This window comes from Dermacentor albipictus, chromosome 9 (genome assembly GCF_038994185.2).
Source record: "Dermacentor albipictus isolate Rhodes 1998 colony chromosome 9, USDA_Dalb.pri_finalv2, whole genome shotgun sequence".
Lineage (NCBI taxonomy): Eukaryota > Metazoa > Arthropoda > Arachnida > Ixodida > Ixodidae > Dermacentor > Dermacentor albipictus.
In genome coordinates this window covers 62194545-62217754 of record NC_091829.1, presented here as the reverse complement: position 1 = coordinate 62217754, position 23210 = coordinate 62194545, and the positions used below count along the sequence as shown (strand labels likewise).

General features: G+C 45.2%; 1 protein-coding gene and 1 long non-coding RNA gene across 2 annotated transcripts in view; both read left to right on the top strand.

The window, feature by feature from the left end:
- LOC139050023 (uncharacterized) overlaps window positions 1–3601 on the top strand; it is a 65239-nt gene extending 61638 nt beyond the window's left edge. The window contains exon 15 of the mRNA XM_070526119.1: window positions 246–3601. Coding sequence (XP_070382220.1) covers window positions 246–792 — 547 coding nt within the window. The 3' untranslated portion in view covers window positions 793–3601. The remainder of the gene's footprint in view (window positions 1–245) is intronic.
- Window positions 3602–8152: 4551 nt separating this feature from the next.
- On the top strand, window positions 8153–20247 carry LOC139050041 (uncharacterized). The gene is made up of 3 exons (XR_011508740.1): window positions 8153–8413; window positions 10324–10400; window positions 18387–20247. It is a non-coding gene; the product is annotated as an uncharacterized lncRNA (long non-coding RNA).
- Window positions 20248–23210: the final 2963 nt, after the last annotated feature.

The following is a 23210-nucleotide window of genomic DNA, read 5'->3' as shown; positions in this document are numbered from 1 at the left end:
GACGAAGATGGTTCTTTGGAAGTTTTGCAAGAAAGATCATCAAACGCAGCAGCGTTCGATTTACGCGAAATCAGAGCCCAAATAGAGCGCCAAGATAATATGCAGCAAGTGAGCACTCAGGTTCAGCTAGTCGCCTTAACAATAAAGCAAGATTTATTTTGTCAACCTCTCAGTTGGCATATGTGTTTTTGCTCTCCCCTAGCATGAGCCGGCTATTTTGAGCTCCTTTGACCGTCTACTTACAGGTACGCTACTAGAAGCGGAGGAAGGGGCCATCAACAATTGTCCGGTGTCTCTGGGAATGTTTCGAGATGGCGGGATGCCTTACGCGGGCATGACAACCAGCACACAGGAGATACAGCCCCCATTTGTAAAGCACGCGATCAATCATCTGTGAAGCTGTCGGAGTTTGTAGAGTGCTGCCGCATCCGTGATGCCAAAAAGCACGAATGCGAAATCTGTGGTAAACTGTTCCACCGGGCTGGTAACCTAGATGTCCATAAGCGCACGCATACTGGTGAGAAACCCTACAATTGCGAAATATGTGGTGCATCATTCGCGCAGAATGGGGCTCTCTATAGCCACCAGCTCACTCACACGGACGAGAGGCCCCATGTCTGCCATAAATGTAGTAAATCATTCAAAGCGAAACGCTATCTCAAGGATCATCTCAAATCGTGCTGTAGAAAAAGAGCTTTCATTTGCGAAATATGTGATGAATCCTTTATAGACAACTCTCATCTCCGCCATCACTACGCAAGGGTGCACGGTCATATAATACCGCCCGAGTGATTTCGCTTCGCAGAGAAAGAAACACTTGACGGACAGCTGTGCCGGAATAATACGTGCTACTTTGGTTTAGATTATTCTGAAGATGCGGTTGAACTGAATAGACACCTCGTGAGGCCTAGGCGTGTGCATTCGTAATATCTTGACTGGCGCGCAAGTTAAATAAATCGCCCACGCCATTTGTATAACAACGTGAGAGAGAAATCATGCAGGAAAACAACACTGACATTCTTTTACAGGAGCCAGCAACAACTAAATACATCGTATGGAGAGACCGGCTTCTCTTCATAATTAAAACCGCTGAGGTAAATGTTCCTTTCTTAACGCTAGTAGACGAGACATTGTCGATACAAGTATTTATCGAGCATCTATGTCGAAGTGCAGTTCAGGTCGTGGACCACGCTCTCTGTCTGCAGACCTATGTTGTTCGCGAATGTAGCTTTAGTAAACTCATTTCAAGACAAAACCTGATGGGCTGCAAGCATTTGTTTTGTGTAAGTACAAAGTGGAAATGTTCGCATAAGATCATTGACAACTTATTTAGAGAAGTACATTCGGCAATCGTTTCGCATTAACCATCCTTTTAGTGATTCTGTTGTGTGAATAGAAGAAAACGTACACCTCTCATTAGTGAGCCTTTACAAATCAAGCACTCTTGTAGTCAACTAAAAAGTAATCTCTGATATTATGTGATGTTCTTGAGCACTGTAGCCTTCGACCGACAATACTTGCAGGAGCTTTTACGAAAATGTATAGCCACATTGTATAGATACGAAAATTTATTTCCCTAGACGTTCCTCTCAATGCATTTAATATTTTAGCTATCTCTTTGTCTCTTATATTCCTACCGAAGATCTTTGTTTTATGCCATAAGCTAAGCTGATGACAGTAGCGAGACAATAAAATTCAAATAGTTCAAAGCTTCAAGGGACACTAAAGGTTACTATTAAGTCAACGTGGACTGTTGAAATATCATCACAGAAACCTCGAAACGCTTGTTTCGTGCCAAGGAGAGACTTATTTTAAGAGAAAATGCGTTCTGAAGCGTCCGCGTACCTCTAGCGCAGTTCAAATCGCCCGCCCTCCGATCGAGGAGAACTGACATCATGGTCTCATAGTGATGTTGCGCCATCGGTGAGTGGAACGGCGTCCGCAGACGGCGCTACGGCTTTTCTGCGCAAAACGCAAACGCGCGGCCAGAAACAGAGCCAAGACAGAGCCGACAGCAGTGCAAAAGCGGGAGTATGGTGGCTAGCGGAAGGAGGAACGCATTACGTCCCACGGCACACGGAGAGTCCGTTTTCGTTAAACTATAGGCTGCGGTGAGCTCGCAGCGTGGTCGGCTTGGTCTGTGAGCCTTTTCGCACTCGCAACAGGGCATAAAAAAGTGCGAATCGACGCAAAACTCGGCCTAGAAACGTGCTTCGCCACAGCCAAGCTGGCATGACCCAGATGTCGTTTCCCGCACCGCCACCAGGCGCCGCTACTATACCGCAATACGCCCATAAGCTGGTACTTCATTCTATGACGCTAACTTCGACGCTCGTCGCAATGGACCCTGACACCGACAGATTGGCTCGCGATGGTGGGCTCAACTTCAGCGATTTGAGCACCGACGAGCGCAACCTGCTGCTGAGGGCTCGCACTGCCGGCGTCGTTGCGTACTACGACGGCGGCCTCGACACCGGCTCTCCGGAGCGGGAAAGCAACAAGGGCTTCCCACGACATCACATGGACGTGGCATTCTCGCTGCTTGTTCCAAATGAAAGTTTCGCGAGCCGGCAGTACCCTCACAGCACGACGCGATAACGAAAGTACTGAAACTCCAAAGCGTGCGCAGCGCAGGGTCGAGCGCGCAGAGTCCAGCGAAAACGAAACCTTTCGAACGCCCATATTACTGAAGGGCAACGTCAAAATGTTATTTTTTCTTAGAATCGAATAGACGTAGACAAGTAGCATTTTTTTCCGTCTTATGATCGAATGAAATGATATTTTTAATACGAGTAGTTGAGTATTAGTAACATAAATTACGGGGAGACCTTACGTCATCGGTTTAGTACCGGAATGTCGCTGGGGGGTCTCAAATCGTGTCATGCATTTACCTCAATTTCTCGGTTACTAAAGCTCTGTTCGCGATTATATTGACGCCTTAGACGTTCTAGAACATTGCTCTACCACTTTAACTTGACTTTCTGCTAACCTTTAGTGTCCCTTTCACTATGTGATATGTTCTCCTTCTATAAATTGTTTGTTATTCTTGTGTTATTGTTGAAGAATCTCCGTCAGTTCTAAATTGCAGATTTTATCCCCAAGAACGGTAAATGTTTTGACTAGGAGTGCTCTCTGCTTACAGCCGTGAAATCTTAGTCTGATATGACAAACGCATCCGTGCGAGCAATGACATGACAAGTAAGATTCAGGTTTTATGAATATTGGCGCCCCTACTTGTATATATCTGAATTTGAACACGTTTCAACTGCTAGCAAATGTTGAGTTACTGCTCAGCGCATGACACGCCTGCATGTATCAGAACATTCCAGAACTTTCTCGGCGGTTGTCTGTTTTGTCTACAGTGTAGTCGAATCTTTTGTGTTCAAGTTGTACGCGCGACGAGAAGGGAGATGTGCATTCTAAAAGGCGTGCAAGCTCCAGCAATGACGGTGGAATCCTCGACGAATCACGTGGGAATAGCTGACGCTCATTAAACACTAACCACGTCTTGGATGATCGACGGATGTGTCCCGCACCATCTTTCCGCCCGAGTATAACTTCTTTTGTCGGTTCAGTCTCGCCCAATAAAGAGTACTTCCTCACCTAATGTTCTTGCTACAGTGTTGCCCTTGCAAAAATGATTTTAGAGTGCCTAGAAAATTTCTATAGGCTTCTTATCGACGACCTTGCCTTTCTATAGGTTTGGTCTTTTGGTTATCCAAATTGTTCAGACTGTCTGTAGACGAAAGTCGACAAGGTTTCTATTTCTTTTTGTCTACTCGCACTCTATCCCTTTATATCTCATTTCATACTCGCTTTCTACCCCATCTATTATCCCCAGACTAAGTGTCGCCACCTTAACATCTGCAAATTTTCCCGACACACTGCTGCTACCCCACTCAAGTCATTCGTTAAACTCGTTTCTTTTTGTTACCAGCGCACTCACCTCTTGACCAGCTTTTCTAACACCAAAAACGCATGCATCCTAGGACAGCCATGGCTTCTGTTCTGCTTCTCTGAAGGTTCCAGAATTCTCCCTCTCCGTCACCCAACACCCTCCAACGTCATTTTTCTTCGTTCTTCCTTGTTTTTCTGCTGCCTTCCCCGTTTTCTACTCTCATCCCGTCGTCATAGAAATCAAGCCACAGCGCTCATGTTTCTTATCAGTCTCCCCCTATACAACCAGCTACCACCGACCACTAACCGCTACCTGTTGGATGTCATAATTGAATAAGAATTGTCAGGTCAGGAGAAATGTCAGGGGAATAAGAATTGCAGACAATGAGCAAACCGCCTTTGACGAAGATAGGCGCTCCTTTTGAAACGCTGGCCAGACTTTCTGAGACATCTTATTCTTGTGTACCTTTGTACTACACTGTTTTTGTCAAATGACTTTGAGAGGTACACTTCGCAGTAGCCATGCCTGTGAACACTGCCTCTGGAATAAAAAAAAACGTTGCATTCATGCTAACAAATGGCAAGGCGGAATGCTCTGAACCACTTGTTCCATACTCAAATATTCGCTTGCAGCACGTAAGCTTTAAAGCATTTTTTTTCTCAAGTATTCTCATTATTTTCGTGTGGTTCTTGGTTGTCCATATCGTGCTAGGAATTAGGTTTTAAAGACACACAACGGCAGCAATGCAACCCCACAAAGTGCCTGGTAAGCTCAACATAACAAGTAACGAATAAACAATAGGTGTATACAATAACTACTATAGGGAACTTTCGCGCTAGAGTCCATGGCAGATGCAATGGGGTGGTCCAGCCAGCATGGAAATTATGCAAAGTGCATGGATTTGCCTCGACTTCGTCCTTCTGGCTTCAAACGACTTCGTCACGGACGCACGCATCAACATAAATTTATCGCGAGCAACATAGTGCCTTAAGACCCTTGTCGACTTTCCAGTTGGCAACATTGACAAGCTAGCAATGACTAGCAATTGGGCGCGTTCGCAGCGTCATCTCCACTTATAAAAGCAGATTGCTCTGAAATTAATGATTATAAATGCATACAAAGCGCAATCAACGAATCCACAAGAACGTCTGAAATCCAAAAGCATGAAGATAAGACATGTCCATGTGTTTCGCATCACTCCCATGATGGCTCAACGACTGCAGTGCCAGAGCTCCCTGTAGTATATTGCAGGAAACACGGTGGAATAAACCCGGCTTGTTTGACTGTGAGCGAACGTACGTATGGCAATTTTGAAAAATTCTTGCGCCTTCATCCGAAGCCTAAGCTCCTGAATCGACACGCATCTCCCGGCACGACAATGCATGTTCTTTTGGCAAAAGCGGGACCCGCTCCTGTATTTCTCTGGAAGTATACGAACCGACTTCTGTAGACCAAGAAATTTTAGTGAAAAGAAAACCCGTACATATTTTTTCTCAGGTTAGCCCAAATGGTTAACATCGGTTTAGGATGACAGAAGCCGTGAATTGCTTTCCCGTAAATGTGGTAATGCGTGCACCGAATTTTCCCAGGGCGCAGAAAAAATGGCTCCTTTGTTGATGTAACCAGCTGTCTGTCTGTGTCTTTATGTATTCATGTCTGTGTATTAGGATCCTTCTTCAATTTACTTCAAGGAGTGTTGCAGTAACCAAGGAAAGCCAAGAAGCCCAATAATGGGTCTGTAACCTGTGCAGTGGCGTTTGCATCCGTTCGTGTGATTTGCAAGTGCATCGTGTCACGTGCTTCGACAAGAGGACTTACATACGCGAGCAATGCGATGCATCGTTCGACTCGCGCGCGACGACAATCATCGCACATGCCATAACAGCGTCTGACACTTGCAAAGAATGTTCCAAATGTTAAGCCTGCATATTGCTAAGAAACCATATCGGTGCCGGGAATGTGGCTCTTATTTGGGCGGGAAGGATATCCTGTAGACGGCCATTCCAGTGCGAATTCCACTGCTGCCTTTCTTGTTTACCATGCGACGAGTGCAGATCTTTTTGAGCGGAAAATAGAAAGACGGTTAGGTTATGATCGATGGGTCCAGGAATGCTCTCATCCATTGTTACCGCAGAACTTACGACAATGTGGAAAATGCAGTCTCGAATTCCATGGCACGCCTGAACTTGATAGCGATGCATTCCTGTTAAGTGTGGCGCAGTTTTTCCCTACCATCTGCCTAACCGTTTTCATGGTCAATGCCTCCCAGATATAACGTGGCCTCCGAGATATAACGAAAAGACTGCTGGCCTTTCGCACGTGATATCACAAGCGTAACTTTTCGCAGTGCGCAGTAAAAGTATAGGAGACGGGCCGCCGGTTTGGGAACACAAATTTTTGGGATAACGACATGTCCTACCTCCAGTGTATGTACATTTAAAGGGAAGCTATCTATGTCTCACTGATGCGTCCGTGAGCGCCGAAAAGGCACTGCAGTAAAGTCAACTTTCACATCTACGTGGAACACTACAGTTTACATTCGCAGTACTGCACCAGCGTCCACTAAACGGCCCGTCAGTGCCTGATAACACCGCGAAGCGACGAGTGCTCAGCAAGAGTAGCGCATGCGCACAAAGTTCCGTGGAAGCGGAAGCTGCGTCTGCTAGGCATGACGCCACCCCTGTCGCAATTAGGTGAACCTTCCTGCTTGTCGGAGGTAGGAAGTGCGCGTGAACAAGGGCCCACCTTAGGATGTGGAAAAATAAATCAATGCCATAAAAGAAAAATGGCTAAAAGCCACGCTACCCAGACGAACTGTATATATTTTCACCGAAGAAGCCCGGCAAGTGCGAAGCATTTGCAGTTTTTTATTTCTAGGGAGTGGGAAGGCAGCATGGCAATTTGTGGACAACAGAACAAAGTGAGCGTCCCCCGTCAGGCGATAAGAATTATGTGCTTCATTGGAACAGAGCCTGAGAGTCGGAAGAATTATCACATTTGGTAATCACACGCTAGTAAGGGCTAACTTATTTTGTATACCTCCTACACTTTCACGACTCCTTACAGGAGCAACAATTCCTCCCCTGCAAGCTGGGCGCTTCACTTTGACGAGAGCGTGAAATAAAAGTAATGATAACGTCACAAGAACGATTTTTCTTTTTGGAAGTGAGGGTTAGTTCGTCTAAATGATTTGGTAGAAAGATAGAAAGGCTAATCGGGGTGTCTCAACGTTTTCTATGCCGACGCCGAGGTCGGTCCACTCAACGGAAAGGTCACGGCGGCTGCCATGACGGAGGACGGACGCGTTAACATTTTTGCCTCGATCAAAACCACGCGCACCGATGTGGCTGAGGGGGTCGCATTAGCCCTAGCAGTGGCGCATGCCGCTGCGGATTCGGCCATTACAGAAATCTGCACCGATTCCCAAAGTGCATACCATTACTTCCTTCAAGGCGTGGCACCTAAGACGGTCCTACAGATTTTACAAACCTTCCTTCACTTCCCCATCAGGTGACTATCACGAGGGTACTTGGGCATGAGTGCGTCCCCGGGAACGCGCGCGTTAATTCGCATGTCTGAGGTCTTTCCCTCCGGACCCTGGACGACCACTCACCCAACCCCATGGAAAAAACCAGGAGAGGGGATCCGCACCTACCACCAGATTACCACATATTACAGGGATCGTAGATGAGATTTACCTCCCCCTCACCATTCCCTTACCACCCATCGGAGTTCAATCTGGCGCCAGATCTAGACCAAAGCATCTATTTCTCCCTATCTGGCGCATATATTTTACCCTGCTCTCCATCATCCACAATGTACCACCTGCCGAGCACCCCGGGCAGATCTTTTCCACTGCTTGTGGAGCTGCCCCAAGCCCCTGGCGGTAGAGCCTATTCCCAACCCTTCACTTTCCTCGTGGGAGGCTGCTCTTCACGCCACTTTCTCGAACGACCAGCTCAGGCTGGTGGACTGTGCTTGCCTAAAGATGTCGGCCAGGGGGACCCCGGACGTCTAGGGGCCCAACCACATTTAAATAGATCAAATAAAGTTTTATCCATCGATTCATACATCCATCCATCCTGACGTCACGTGAACGCTTTTTTTTCTTTTTGGAAGTGAGGGTTAGTTCGTTTAAATGATTCCGCGGAAATATAGAAAAGGTTAGCGGGGTGCCTCTGCTAGCATTCAAAGATTTGCAGATCAGCGTTAAACTAGAGGCGCACTCTACCTTCTCGTTTTTACAAGATATGCGATGTCATTTTATTCTAAATACCGAAGTGCCGAAAGCGTTCTTTGCGTTCCTTCTGGGCGCTCGGGGCGCATGCGCAGTGATTCAACATCACGCAGTGGCGAATACGTACCAGACCGTTAAAGCGTCGTAATACAAGGCATGGCTGCAGAAAGAAGCAACGATTACACGCCTCCTGTGTTCAGCTTCACGGACGAAGCAACCCCGAGTGCAAGACGTGATGATACCCAGAACGTGTCATCTACTCTGCGTGCCTACACAACGTGAGTTCAACCACTTGTAAAATTTTCATTGAATACTGTCAATTGCAGACGCGACGCAGAATGAAGGCTTTAACCGCCAGGCATTTTTTTCGCACAAAACGCGTCTTTCTTGTCGGCTGACTTGAGCTTTAATATCGGCGACGTTATCAGAAAAAAAAAAACGCGTCGTTGAACGGGTGGTGAGAAAATATTGTCAAGTTCAGCGCAAAGTCACCTGTTTAGCGCTTTGGACAAGACTTGTTACAACGTGAAGCGAGTTTATTTAACAAGAATAATGTGTTTCGTTTGTCTGATTATTCCACTACACACACTCCAGTGGGGGCAGCAAATCAACGTCCCGGGTGCAATACCGGATGTGACGGCCGTATTTCGATGAAAGCGCACTGCAAAAAGGCTCGCGTTTACCTGCATTTAGGTGCTCATCAAAGAAGCCGCAGGCGGTGGTGAAAACTTAAGCGCAGTACTCCTTGTGTGACATGCGTTTTATGAAGCCATGGCTCTTGAACAAGAAACCTTGGAATTAATCATTTTAAGCGAAATACACAACTGCTTTGCCGAGCCGGTAAGTGATTTCCGTAATTTTCCAATAAAAAAAGAAACTGTGACCAAGGATATGTAGTTCCTGCATAAAGCTATATTTTCACAAAACATAAGCCCAGTGGAGGAAAAGCCGCAGGTTGGCTTAAAACGATTGCTGGTTCATTTGCCTGTGTTTCCTAAGGACGACAAATACGTATAAAAGAGAAAACGTACTGTTTCGCAAGCTGAACCATTTCCTGCTCGGAGTAGTTTGGCCGATGAAATCACTTCAGTATTTTTTCAAGGGTTGTTTTACCACTACAATTTTTACCAGAGTGCTGTAAACAGTTTTTAAATGACGAAACTTGGGGGGCTTTATACAACAGTGATAAGGAAGTGGAAAGTCACGGTATTCCACGGTAGCCTTTACCATTTGCGAACAATAGCAGTGGGACGTCGCTTTTCAGCTACGCTCCTGCTGAGCATTGTATCTTTCATCAGGCATTTTTCATGCTGTTATGACAACAAATTTGATCCTTCAAGAAATTGTCGGGTAGGCTGATGCGAGTAGCACAGTAGGAGGAAACATACCATCGCTTGCTGAGAAATGTTTATGAAATCCATCCTCGTTGATTCTCAATTCATTCGAATTTGTCTTTTCGTTCTGAATTCTTCCATTTAAGACATGGCTACGAAACAGAAATCTGTTTTGTATATAGGGTAAATCACTTAAGCCCACACTTTCAAATATTACACACAATACACTGTCCCTCAAAACCTCAATACTCACTCTCCCACTGTCCTCAATAGCCCCTCAATCCATGAGTGATTAATCTAATTAGCGTGAAAACTCCATATCTACAACGGCGATGCAGAAATACAACACGCAAGAGGGATGTACAAATGGCCATTTTTCTAACATGACCGCTGGCTTGCATGATAATTGCTGAAACCATCCAACCACTCATTTTTACGCTTCAACCTGTTTTATTATTGCAAAATAAATGCCCCATGGAGCTTAATATTTTATTCTGAAATTGTTAGTCTTCTGCCACTGTGATAAGTGGAGCATAAATCTTATATAGCAAACTACATACGGAGGCAATATGGCCGTTGTAAGTGCTCCAAGGGTTAAGCTCACAATGTTCGTTCAAGCCAAGGTAGGTGGCGTTTCGACCGTGTTGAATGAGTGTCTTGCACCAGACATCCCCCTTGTGCCGTTTGTCCTGTGCCAGCCAGCATAGTTTGCGTTTAGTGAGAACGAAACATTGCAATTACCGTGTTAACAAAAGAGTAGTTTCCTTTTTCTGAACATTCTGTTAACAAAACATAATTTCAACTTTGTTAGTCCCAGCTGTCAATATCTAACACGCATACCTTTATTATTGCAGCACTTCTGACGACGCCTGGCCTCACCAGTGGATCACGCAACACAGCCCAATAACGGATGGGACTAAAAACGCCGACAGTATGTAGGCGGCGGTCATTTGCACTTAGCGCAAACAGGGTAGAGGAGAGGATGCATAGAAAGGCGGGGTGGTTAACCGGAGGTAGTTAGGATTGGCTACCCTGCACGCGGGTGAGGAGTAGGGGGATAAGAAGAGGAAAAGGGCGGAGCGGGAAGATAGCGAGACAGTCAAAAGAGACAGTGGTGAGGGGCGACGTTCCCAATGTATAGGGTGAAGGCCGGTAAACCGCAGGAACCTTATTAAAGCGACTAAGGCCTTCTGCGCGGATGTTATTTGAGAATATTGACCTAAAATCTTTAGTTCTCACTGTGGACGAATGTCCAACTGGTCCAGTACTGTGTCACCGGCCGCTATATCGCGGACAGACATAGATAACCTGTGCGAGCGTCTCATTGCTGCTGGTGCATGTGCCGTACGTGGGTGCGTTGGCCATTCAAATAAGGAAGACACATAGGTTCAGAAACGCAACGCCTACCCTCTGGTGGTACAGCATGGTCTTTTCACGTCGTGGTAATCTAGGCGGTAAATGCATCCATACATCCGGAGACAACCAACGCAGACGACACATGGGGAAGTTATTGGAATCCCACAGGAGTACAGAAGATGCCCGAGACATCAATCGCAGCCCAGCCACAACGTTTGTTAGCAAAAGCGGAATCAAACAAACATGGCAGACAGCCCCTACGTCTACCGTGGCAGCGGTGTACTTATTGCGTACAAGCAGGCAGTTCCCCAGCCTCGCCAAGACTGTTTCCGAAGAGGCCAGCTTAAGACTGTCCTTAGGAACAAAATTGTGATCATGTGAATACATGCAAAGGATACAAAAATGTGCACTTCCAGTTTCTGAACGAATTCTCATATCAACGAATTCCGAATGCACGCTCCTAGGTGCTCGCGTTAGAAGCCGAGACTGTCCGTTCCATGCCGTGAACAGTCAAATTTGAAATCGGCGCGTGTGGGTTGGTCTACCGATTCATTTGCCAAGCAGAATCTCAGTGGGTCCGTCGCGCTACAACCATGATAATTTTCCCTTGAAACGATCACATTTAGTAGACAAAGAAAATGTTTTGATACGAATGCAGGGTGTGGTGTGAAATTGGGGCGGCCTTTCAGACGTCTATACTTGAGGGTCGTAATGGTGCTGTTATGTTTTAGACAAAGAGAAATGACAAAGATTCTTGCCTCGCACCATCTATCAAAACCATATATTCTTTTCATATGAATTACCCTTGCACCGCGGCCAATTAACACCTTCGGTGTGCTTTTGTATCGTACAGGTATCACTGACAATGGTGGCCCAAGGCCCAGCACAAGCCGCCCAGGCATGGTCCAAGCGTCACCCAATATAGAAGGTGGCACCACGTGACTGCACATTTAGATAACGTTATTGCAAACGAATACAGAGAAGGATGGCTAGGCGTTGAACAATCACATCTGTACTCACACATTTTTCCCGGGGAGGGCTAGCCCAGGTGCGAACAGTCACTGCATCAGCAATTTCGTGCGTTCGGTAAGCGGAGCTGAAGTTACGTACGTACGAGTTGCAAGAACGCGATTAGACAAGAAAAAAGTAAAAAAAAAGGTTACGCAGCATATTGCGCTCCTGTTATGCGTGAATGCACACTTTCAGGTTGGCTACCTTGCTTACTCAGTCCCCCTTGTGGAATATATGAACATAGTGAGGAGCAAGATGTTAATCTAAAAGAAAGCACGTAAAATGAAACACACGATGTCTAGTCAAGAGTTCGACGAAAGTTCGTCTGGTCAGGTAACATGATGATGAAGAAATTACGGCCACTGACCAAGTCAAGGTGAAAAACACACAGAGACGTTTCGGGACCCGTACGGGTTCCTTGATCACACTAAAACTTTTTAGTGTGATCAAGGAACCCGTACGGGTCCCGAAACGTCTCTGTGTGTTTTTCACCTTGACTTGGTCAGTGGCCGTAATTTCTTCATCAACACGATGTCTAAGTTAACCGAGGGGGTGTAGCGTGGTTGCCAACGCAGCAAGAACAGTGGACGAAAATAATTCGAACTTCCATACTACGGCTTGCCTCATAGTCGGATCGTGATTTTGGTACATAAAACGACAACATTTAGTTCTTTATGAATTAAGTAGTTCCACCTCCATCAAATGTTTCAGAAGGCACTAAGTTATGCAGTTGCTGAGCCTCATATAAGGCAGAAAAATAACAGAGAATGTGTCAAAATGGCAAGTAATATGTAGCGTAATCGTACTATTTTTCTTCTAGTAAAAAGGCCTTCCGAATCATTAATAATCTCAAAGTGCATATGCTTTTAAATTTAGCCTCCCATGCAGAGATTGCTGGCGCTTTGGTATGCAATGGCTTCCGGCTCCCAGTCTGCTGACTCCCCAGCTGCTGACACCATTATTTACTTGATCCATACCGCATAGGAAATTGTACTTTTGCCGAGAGATTAAGCAAAGAAGACAGCGATCCGCATGTGTCGAAATTGGGGGCAGTTATTTCCACAGCAGCCGCGTAAGCGCTGATATAGGGTCGGCGTATCACTGGAGTGTTTCAATGAGACTTGACTGTCGGCCGACTGTCAGATTCTGTGGATGCAGGCATTGTTCACTGTCCTGTTTCGCAACTTGAGATGCATCGTAATGGTCTTAGGTAATTATTTATGAATAATTAGTTAACCTATATTTAAAGTATTGCCTAAACCGCAAAACTTTCACTGGAGATGTCGTAAAGTACCACTGAGAAACATTCGAATAATTTATTTCCATCGTGAAAGCGGCTGTGGTTTTATTTATTTCTTTTCCTGGACTGTCGCAAAAGCTCACGAGATTTGATAAAACGTACCATGTGATTACGCGTTTTCGCGCAATGACATTATTGCCCTCAAACATTCCGTGAAAGATCGATGGACGCTGGACGCAGACCATCTGACCTACTAGGTAGCATGCAAAAAATTACTGGGTCTCCTAAGATCTCTCGTAAGAGGTGAACATCGAAAGCCTACCCTTCCTCCTCTTATCATTCGCCTCTTTCTCCTTGCCCCTTCTCTTTCCCTTCTTTCTTTTAGTCATTACTGCTCGCATATAAGAATTTTAGTCATTTGTAATCAATTGCAGTCATTAAAAGCCGTCGTTAGACATCTTGGTCATATCATTGTCATTAGTAGTCATTACAAGTAGTTTCAATAATTATTACTCATTATTAGCCATTACGAAGCATTCCTAATCATTTCTAATTAATTGTAGTCGTTACAATTGTTAGATATATTGGTCATTTTGTAGTCATTACTAGTCATTAAAAGTCATTTGAGTCCTCATCAGCCATTACTGCTCACTACTAAGCATTTTTAGTCATCTGTAATTAATTGTGATCATTACAAGCCGTTGTAAGACATGTTGGTCATATCCTAGTCATCAGTAGTCATTACAATTCATTTTGGTCATTATTAGTCATTACTGGACATTACTAAGCATTTTTAGTCATTTCTAATTAACCGTAGTCGTTACAACTCGTGGTTAGACATATTGACCTTTTCATAGTCAGTGGTAGTCATTACAAGTCATTAGCAGTAATTATTAATCATTATTAACCCTACCAATTTCTATTGTAACTTTATCACTAACTGTCACTACCAATAATTTCTCATTCTTTATTATGTGTTTATTCTGTCATCCTATGGCGCGATGACGCTTCTGCATGCGTACACTCCAGCGGACAGGTATGCAGACACAAACTTACCAATGAGCCTAGAAAGGTTATCGCCTTAAAAAAACGCTGACTGAGCTCCGAGAAAAGACATCCCGTCACGTGATCTCTCAATACACGCTGAAGCGTCTGGGGGCAGAAAGCTCGCCGCGCGCGTTTCGCCATACGCTGACATTTGCAGTTTTTAAAATTATGGGGTTTTACGTGCCAAAATCACCTTCTGATTATGAGGCACGCCGTAGTGGAGGACTACGGCAATTTCGGCCACCTGGGATTCTTTAACGTGCACCTAAATCTAAGGACATGGGCATTTGCAGTTTTCCCAAAGTGCACGTAAGAAGCAAAATTCGACATGACTGAGTTTTCTCAATGCGCGATTATCGTGTCGGCTGCAAGGGCAAACTTGACGCGAACGAGCTGCCTTTGCGACGTGAATGTTCACAGGTTACGTAGTAATACCACAGTGGTGTATGCAGGCCCGCAACACGATTGTTTGGCAATTTATTAAGGCGTCAGCCTCATTGTATGCGTAAGTATACATGCGTACCATGCGATGCTTGCCTGCACCAGGTAGTTGCTCCTATATAAATTTCATCGGCTGACTGATTGATTGCTTTCTCGTTAGTCTCAATGCAACGCCCAGGGTACGACAGAGAAATCAATGTCCTTTATAAACAGCTCTTTGATACATGATACAAAATAGTATAGGACTGCGCATTCATTTCGAAATTTCTTAAGGTGCCATTATTCTTAATGAACAAATATTTCTGCATTCCGACCCCTAACGTAGTTCCCAGCCGCTGGCTTTCTCGCAGTGTTCTTCTGGCGGAAACAATTTTAGTGGCGGGTTCACCTTGACGCCATCTCGAGAACTCTTTACGCTGAAAAAGCGATTAAGCTTCACTTACAACTTCGTCGGAGGCTTTGTGTTCCTTGGCGAGACCGGAATTCGCCATAGTGACATTCTTTCTTCCTTGGCACCCCTGAAGTAAGTCAAACCAACTCCGGCATCGGCTTCTTCCGTGTGCTTGCAAAGCACCACTGCGTCACGCGACTTGCGCTGACCTTTTACCGGCGCCTCTACTCTCGTTCCCAGTTTAGTTGTTCGCGTAGATAAGGGAGCGACGTAGAAACCAGCCGCCTTGTTGGGCATGACACAGCATTCCTACAGCGTTATTTTTCTTTTTTCTTTTAGATGCGCGGTATCTGGCGCTGAGATTTGAAAGTTCTGGTCGGGAAGTCAGTTATGACGCGTTTAGTCTAAACTGTCAGTCACTTGGTGCGACTGGAAACACGCGAGACCTAAATAGAACCGGAGGCGGACGAAGTTGGCTCAGATGCCGAGTGATAGCATTTATTGCGAGGGGGTTCACGTCAGGAAAATGGTGAATGGATCTACTGTTGTTAGCACCATACATAATTCAACCACGTCCACGCAAATAGTATGCGTAAATGACATGGCGCTGTAGGCGATATCATTCGATAAGCGCAGTGTGCCGCTGGAGGACCTTCTTACAAAACTGAGTAACTTGTGAACAGTCGTGCGTAGTGTGGACTTCACGCTGCTCTGAGCAGGATGGCATAGCCTGCCCACATTCGACTGGTCCCTGCCTTGTTCCAACTCGGTTGGCAGCCATGCAGAGGCCTCTGGAGGTTGCCGAGCTCTCCCGAGTCTGCTCCAGCCAAACGTTCGGCTGCTCGAAGAGGAATCGGAAGAGACACGCGGTCAGAATTCTGTCGTACCTCGGCCACACTCCGAGCTTGAAGGTGGGAGCGCCTCGGAGCACTCGGAGCTGGAGCGCAGCGCTGTCACTAAACCCGGCGATTGTAGTCGAAGCGCGTAACCTCACGGCGAGAAATGTCTTGAAGGTTCGAGAGTGAACGGTTCAATGTGTCACAAGTATTTCAACTCCTTTTTTGCGAAGCATTGAAAAGGCGGTTAGTGCAAATATAATGTTGCGTGGTCAGAGCTACAAGTGAGGCTGAGGCGGAGACCTATTTCGGATGTTGTTTTACTGTCTTTATCAATTTGAATTTCAATCAATTCGATTTATTAATAATACGAACTAATCAATTTTAGAATTTTGTTAGACATCGATATGATCTAGCAGTCTGAGTTCAGATGATATTAAGTGAAAGAAAACAAACGGCATGCCATATTTTCATTATCCTAATCAGTTTTGGTAAATACAACACCAAACGTTTTTACTTTAACTAGGTCAGCCTAGTTAAAGGAACGAGAAAAACATGAAAGTGTAAAAATCAAGAGATAGGATAGAATTCGCGGAGCTGTCAAAACTGATCAACACAGCGGAAATAAGGGATATTCAAAACTGCAACGTGGTAAATACTGAAGAAGGCATAAAATATGGACGCCACCTAAAATCGGTGATAAAGAAACTTGGCATAACACCAACCAAGATGTATGCACTGAAAGATTAGCAGCGTAATATGATTAGCAATCTGAAAGGTATAGTAAAAGCAGCAGAAGTCTATGCTCACGTGTACAGTACCTAGAGGAGGGATATTCGATATGTAGGGCTTGAGTTAAGATGTATGATGTCGGACGGGGTTGTCAGTCCACGTGCACGTGTCAGAAATAAAGCGAATAGTTCGCCTTTGCGCTATTTCTATTTCCTAAAGCGAGAACATCAAGTGGCTAGTTGTAATGGTTTATACCCACAATAAAAGCGGTCCTAGTGAGAGCAAAACATCGTCATCAAGAATGGCTTACATCCCAATAAGCATGCAAGGATGTAATGGCTGAATATGAATCAAGGAAAGAAGGAAACATCCATTGAACCGACGACCGAACGAACGAGCGACGGGAAAAAAGAGAGACAATGAAAACAAGAACGAAATTACTTTTGAGTATTGCATTATGTTCCCTCATGCGATGTTAGGAGGTCAACCTACAGTGACAAATGTTGACTTCACACCGCAGCTCACTATGTCTGACCCGTCAGATCGTACAAGTTTAGGCATTAACACTTGTGCAGCAGGACTTCGTCTTCAGGTGTTATTAGAGCGTAACATCCTTCCGAACTTGTTTACTCTTCTTAATATACAATCCGTCCTGAAACATTCACCGACCATTACAATAGCCCTAATTGCGAAATTTGAGAGCAACAGTGTATGTTTTTCATTTCGCGATATATTAATTGAGGAACATAAATTGGGAGAGACACATAGCACAGGTAAATGGGGACCACTCTTTCAAATGACTGATCGAAGGATCCAGTGTATTAGCTGGTGCTGCTTGGGTTCCATAAAATCCAAAACAATTCGCGTCGTGCATAAAATCTGATTGGAAAACAATCGCAAACCAAGACAACCGAACCAAGCAATTCAACCTAGCCAAAGCGAGAGCCGATACGAGCTGACCTTGGCACGAAATGAGCGCTCTGGCTCAGACCAGATGCTAGCACGAAACGAACGGTTGGGCATGTCCACATGAAACCAATTTTCCGCGCTCTAGTCACTGAAGGGGCAGCTGTCATTGTCTCCGCTCTCGACCGTTCAAGGCTCGCGTCTACAGCCGCTCCGCGTTCGCTCTTTCATCTTTCACTGTTTTGCTCGTTCGCTCTGTAACGCCACCGAACCTCACCACAGGAGCGTGTCAATAAGAGCTGCGCCATGAAACGGAGACGTATTTTAGCCGACGCAAAACAGTCTTTTTCAACGCCAAACGTCTCGCTTCCGAGGGCACGTTTCTGGACTTTGGCTGAATACTCGATGTGAGCGTGTAGTATATGGAGCTGCATTTTTAATACTTACATCAGCTAATTTTTGCACTTACCATCACTGACAGATATTTCTACTCTCCTGCACCAGTTTCATGCAGGACATGCACGATGTATTAAATTATGCACGGCTTCTGTTATGCTTGCATCACGAACGAGGAAAGTTCCTAATTTCCAGTTCGGCATCACAGGCCACCAAAAGCACCAGTGTTTAATTTCGGGCAATCCAAGGCCCAAATCTAGCGCTAAATATCAATGCAGCCACTTAACGCTAAAATTTAGCTAATTGCCTTATCCTTAATAGGCGATTTAGACTGTCAACCTCTCAATTGGTTAAAAATGTGTTTTTGTCGTCGAATAAAAAGCGTCAGCCATTTTGAGCCATTTTGCAGGAACGGCATGGCCACAATTAGTACATGACCGGGGTTGTTGGAGAACTATGGGAGAGGCCTTTGCCCTGCAGTGGGCGTAACCAGGCTGATGATGATGATGATGATGATGATGATGATGATGATTTTGAGCTGCTTTGTCCGCATACTTGCAGGAATGCTACTGGAACCAGAGGAAGGGAACCGCAAGAGTCCTGCGTTGTCCGAGCACGTGATCGATAGTCTGTCAAGAAATCGAACCACAAATGAGAAACGTGTGGTAAATTGTTTAGCAGGGCTCATAGTCTAAGTGCACATTACCGCACGCATACCGGCGAGAAACCCTACGGATGCGAAATATGCGAGAAATCATTCGCGTACAATTAAAATTTCCGTTCTCATCAACGGATTCACACAGGCGTAAAACCCCATATCTGCCAAATATGTGCTAAACCATTCAAAGCAAATCGGAACCTAAAATTCATCTCATAACACACAGTAATGACAGACCTTTGGTTTGCAACGTATCTAATGTCTCCTTTAAGCGTAACTCACTTCTCAGAAGTCACCGCGAAAGAATTCACGAGGTTAAAATGCCGTAGGAGCGCAAGCAGTGTGGATTTCGGTTCGCAAAGAAAGAATACCTCGAAGCACATCTCTGCCAGAATAGTAGGTGCCAATTGCGTGGAGATATGTTTAGAGATGCATCTGAACTTATTGCCCATCTCGTGATGAATACAGCATTGAAGTCGTAAAATTGTGACGTAAGTGGCGAAAGTGGCAAAGTGGCGCAAGTGAGGTAAATGGCCCAGCGTTATCGCATATGAACGTGACCATGAATCTATGCCGGAAAATAACGCTGACATTAACCCACAGGGGTGAGAACTAACCGAACGCATCGTGTGGAGAGACGGCCTTCTTCAAACGCTTAAAACTGCTAAATGAAATGGGAGACCTAAAGTATTGCACCTATTTTTTTGAAATTGCGAGACAAAACGTCTCCAGCAGACTATGGGATGCTTGAATGTGAAGTATGCTGCAGGCCCTGGCTAGAAATCACTGTTTGCAGAACTACGTTTTTGCGAAGGTACATTTCGCAAACTCATTTGTAAACAAAGCATAATGGGCTGCAATTTTATGTTTCATGCTACTAAAAGGTTGAAACATTCGCACAACATCCTTGACAGCTCGTTTTGTTTCGTGCAAGTGTTTTGACAGTGTACTGGTAAACAAGCTTTACCTCACTGTGCTTTTATTCATTCTGCAGTTCAAATTAAAGGCAGCTCCTCTCATTAGGAACCGTTTAAAAATAAACACTGTTCTTTTCGACTAAAACGCTAATCTCTGATAATGATTGAGGTCCTTAGGCCTTGCTGCCTTTCAGAGACAGTTTTTACGACAATATAAAGACATAGGAATGGGGAAATTTATATCCCTTACAAACTGTTAAATACACGTAATTTTTGGTTTTCTGTCTCTGGGTTCTCTCTATTCAGGTGGAACTTCTGTCAGTTTTAAAGTGCAGTTTCTTATTAACTTGGAAGTAATCTCTTTTGACGTGCGCTGCACTCTAGTTACAGTTGTGGAATTTTTTAGCCTGATGTGACAAACTTATCCCTGCGAACAATGACAGGACGATTGTAATGTAGTTTTTAGTTATAATATTGATCCGCGTACTTCTATATATTTTTGCTGTGAACGCGGTTCACCGAATAACAAATGTTAAGTTACGGCTCAGGGCATGATGCACCAGCGTTTATCAGAACATTCTGCAATATTCTCGTCGATTCTATCTTTTTCCTATCTTGGAGTCGAGCCTTCTGTAATCAAATTGCATGTGCAGCGATAACACACTTACGAATTCTGGAAGACACACGAGTAGCAACGATCACGCTGTAGTCCTCTACGAATATTGGGAGAATAGCCGACGCTGCTTACCCGCAAATTATTTTTTCGACGACCGACTCATGCGCCCGGCACTATCTTTTGCCCGAACGCAACTTGTTTTGTTGGTTCCGGTTCGTCCAATAAAGTGTATTTCATGACACGTGGTTCTTCTGACTGCGCTGTTCAATGTCACTACAACGCGACATCTCGTAGATTTGCTTCATGGAGACCGAGTAAAGCCTACCAGCAATGAAAATAACGTGAACGTTGTAATGACGAGCGAGCTCGCCGCAAGCTACGACTACCACCAGAGCACGCACCTCTGCACGAGACGACTAGAAAGATCTTGGCCCAGACAACTGCCACAATGAGAGTGCCCATGTCACCCGCAGTGACGTATGCTGCAAAAGCAAATGAATCCACCGATCAATCGCCGATCACTGTTTGGAGATCTGAAAAGTTGGCCGCAATCCTACTATGAACCGCTACGTTTACCAATTGAAACTGTGACAAGCTGTGGTTTCGCAGCTTACAGATTTTTTACACTATTTCCCCGATTACAATATTCCCACAAACACACACGAGCGTCATGCTTAAGGAGCGGGCTGAAATTTAGCGAGAACACCATGGTATCCTGGGCAGAAATCAGCTATTAACTATGCCACATCAATCCGCACATGTCAAGGATGAAAGCGTTTTTCCTCATTTGCGGTTTCGAAGCAAGTTCTTTGCGCCGGATCAATACGCAAGCCTGCCAAGACCAATAAGAAACTCCTAACGGGAGCCACGGGCATCGAAAAGGCGTTGCAACTGATGTGTTGTCGGAGCAAACTCGAATTGCTCCGACACCACATAACGTGCGTGCCTCGACGAACACTACAGATCTACCTGCCCATGGTGCGGTGGTCACCCCACCGCCTTCCATGTTATGTGGGGGTGCACGGGGGACGAACCCATACACTTACGAACACTTCAAACGAAGGAGCAGTGGGAGGCCTCTCTGTCCAGCTCGGGCCTGACAACCCAGCGCAGCCTGGTACAGCAGGCAAGGGCAGCAGCACAGGCCACAGGGGCTCTGAAATGAGTTCTCCATCCGCCGCCCAAGTCTTCGACAACTACTTCTTTCCCTTCGAAATAAATGTTTCTACTACTACTACTCCACGGAGCATTTGAAGGGAACACCTACCGCCGAGCTGACAGGCGAGGTGTTTCGTGAAGAGAAAGGGGCCGCCGCGACACCACATCAACATCCTTCTCGGTTGCCTAGCTGCGTTCTTGACACGTTCCTCGTCCGCCAGCGTCCTCACTGCGCCTGTTTATTTGCTATGAAGAAATTATTACACAAAAAGCAGAAAATAAAATTTCCAAGAAAAACGTTCGAAGTAGTGTTTCAAACCTGCAATTCCATCCTTAGAAATGGAGTGTCTTGCCTACTGAACTAAACCAGTAGCTCCAAGATAACAGGCCTGTGCACTATGCATTATGATGCTAGGCTTCTTGGACAGAAATTTTCATTGCCAAGCCCAGCGTGAAAAAAGCTGTGACGTCAACCTCAATGCAGTTTACTCGGGGGTGTCCCCATTAGATTATATGGTAGTAAGGCAAGGTAGTATGATGTCACGCATCAAAGTTCACCATGTTTTGGCTATCTAGCAGGCGTTGCCCATGGGTGTCAGCGCACTCCCTTTCCCTGTACGAGTTCATAACTCGATGGTTCACTGAGCGACGTTCAAATGAACATTAATGCTTTCGCATTCACAAATCGCAAGCAGCGCTGAGGTATTATCGGATATTTAAAAATCGCCATATCTAACTTGACGTAATGTAAGCGAGCTTAGCACAGACGACGCAGTGGCATAATTCAGGGCTTTTATTATTCATGCAGCAAAAACTTTGTGCGTGTCTAAGCTTCGTCTTTAGATCGAAACGCGATAGCATTCGAAGGTTCCTGACTTATTCTCACGCTTCGCGGCAACTGCAACTTATGCAACTGTAATTTTTACCGGAAAACGCTGGCGGTGAATGCTATGTACGAAGAGGTACCTTCTGGTAGAAACGCTGCCTCTTGCGTGAGCCGATTCCGGAAGTTGCGCAGAGCCACGCAAAAAAAAATATGGGGTTCTTGTTATATTTTGGCACGTTTACTTTTTCAGTCTCAGAATATTCAACACGGCAGACATGCGCTGTCGTTTTTCACGACATTTGTTTGTGGGCTAACATTCTAAAAACTCCGAAGAATAACCTTGTTAAGAATGTAAGACAAGGTATGAGCAACTTCAGTGACAGAACGGTGTGGCACTATGAGCCACATATACAGTAAGTCGTACAGCAAGGTGGGGTATGTGCATGTACTTATATATGTCAATAACAAAAGGTGGTTAACCGAGCGGCCCGCTTTTTAGTAATCACAAGTAGGGAACAAAGGACGATACCAAGGACCACATAGGGGAAATTACTTTTGCTTACTAACTGAATTTTAAAAAAGAATTATTTCTTGGAATTGAAAGTGGATAAAAAAGCATTTGCCGCAGGTGGGGAACGACAGCACGTCTTCGCATTACGCGTGAGATGCTCTATACAGTACGAAAATTTTCGCTCACGGGGACGCCGGCGCAGGACGCCGGCCATGCCATGCGGGAGGCCGCTGTCGTGCTAAAATTTCTCTTTCCACAAATGAAATACAATACACGCAAAAGACGGGTCACCTGGGCGAGTGAACATGGCGAAAAGATGCAAAAGAAACGAAACAATGCACGCTGCATACTTCGTCGGTACCCAAGCAAGTAAAATATTATCGAATGAGAAAGAAATGTCATACAGAAGCCGACACAATGGCATGCTGAAGGGCAAGCTGGCGAAAGTTTCAAATAGGAAGGTTTATGGCAATAGATATTTCTGTTGATTCGGGGGCAGGTCATCGTAATGGGAACTTTGGGTGCGGTACGTTTTTCCTTGACAACCACTAATTTTCCCACCTAGGATTGTATAAAGGATGCTGAACACGCTTACCAAGCATCAACATTGCGGCAGCCAAGAAGAAGTACCGTTATCATTCATTTTCCCAGTAAGATATTGCATAACTAAAAGTATTTGTTAGACAGTGTCACTCAGCG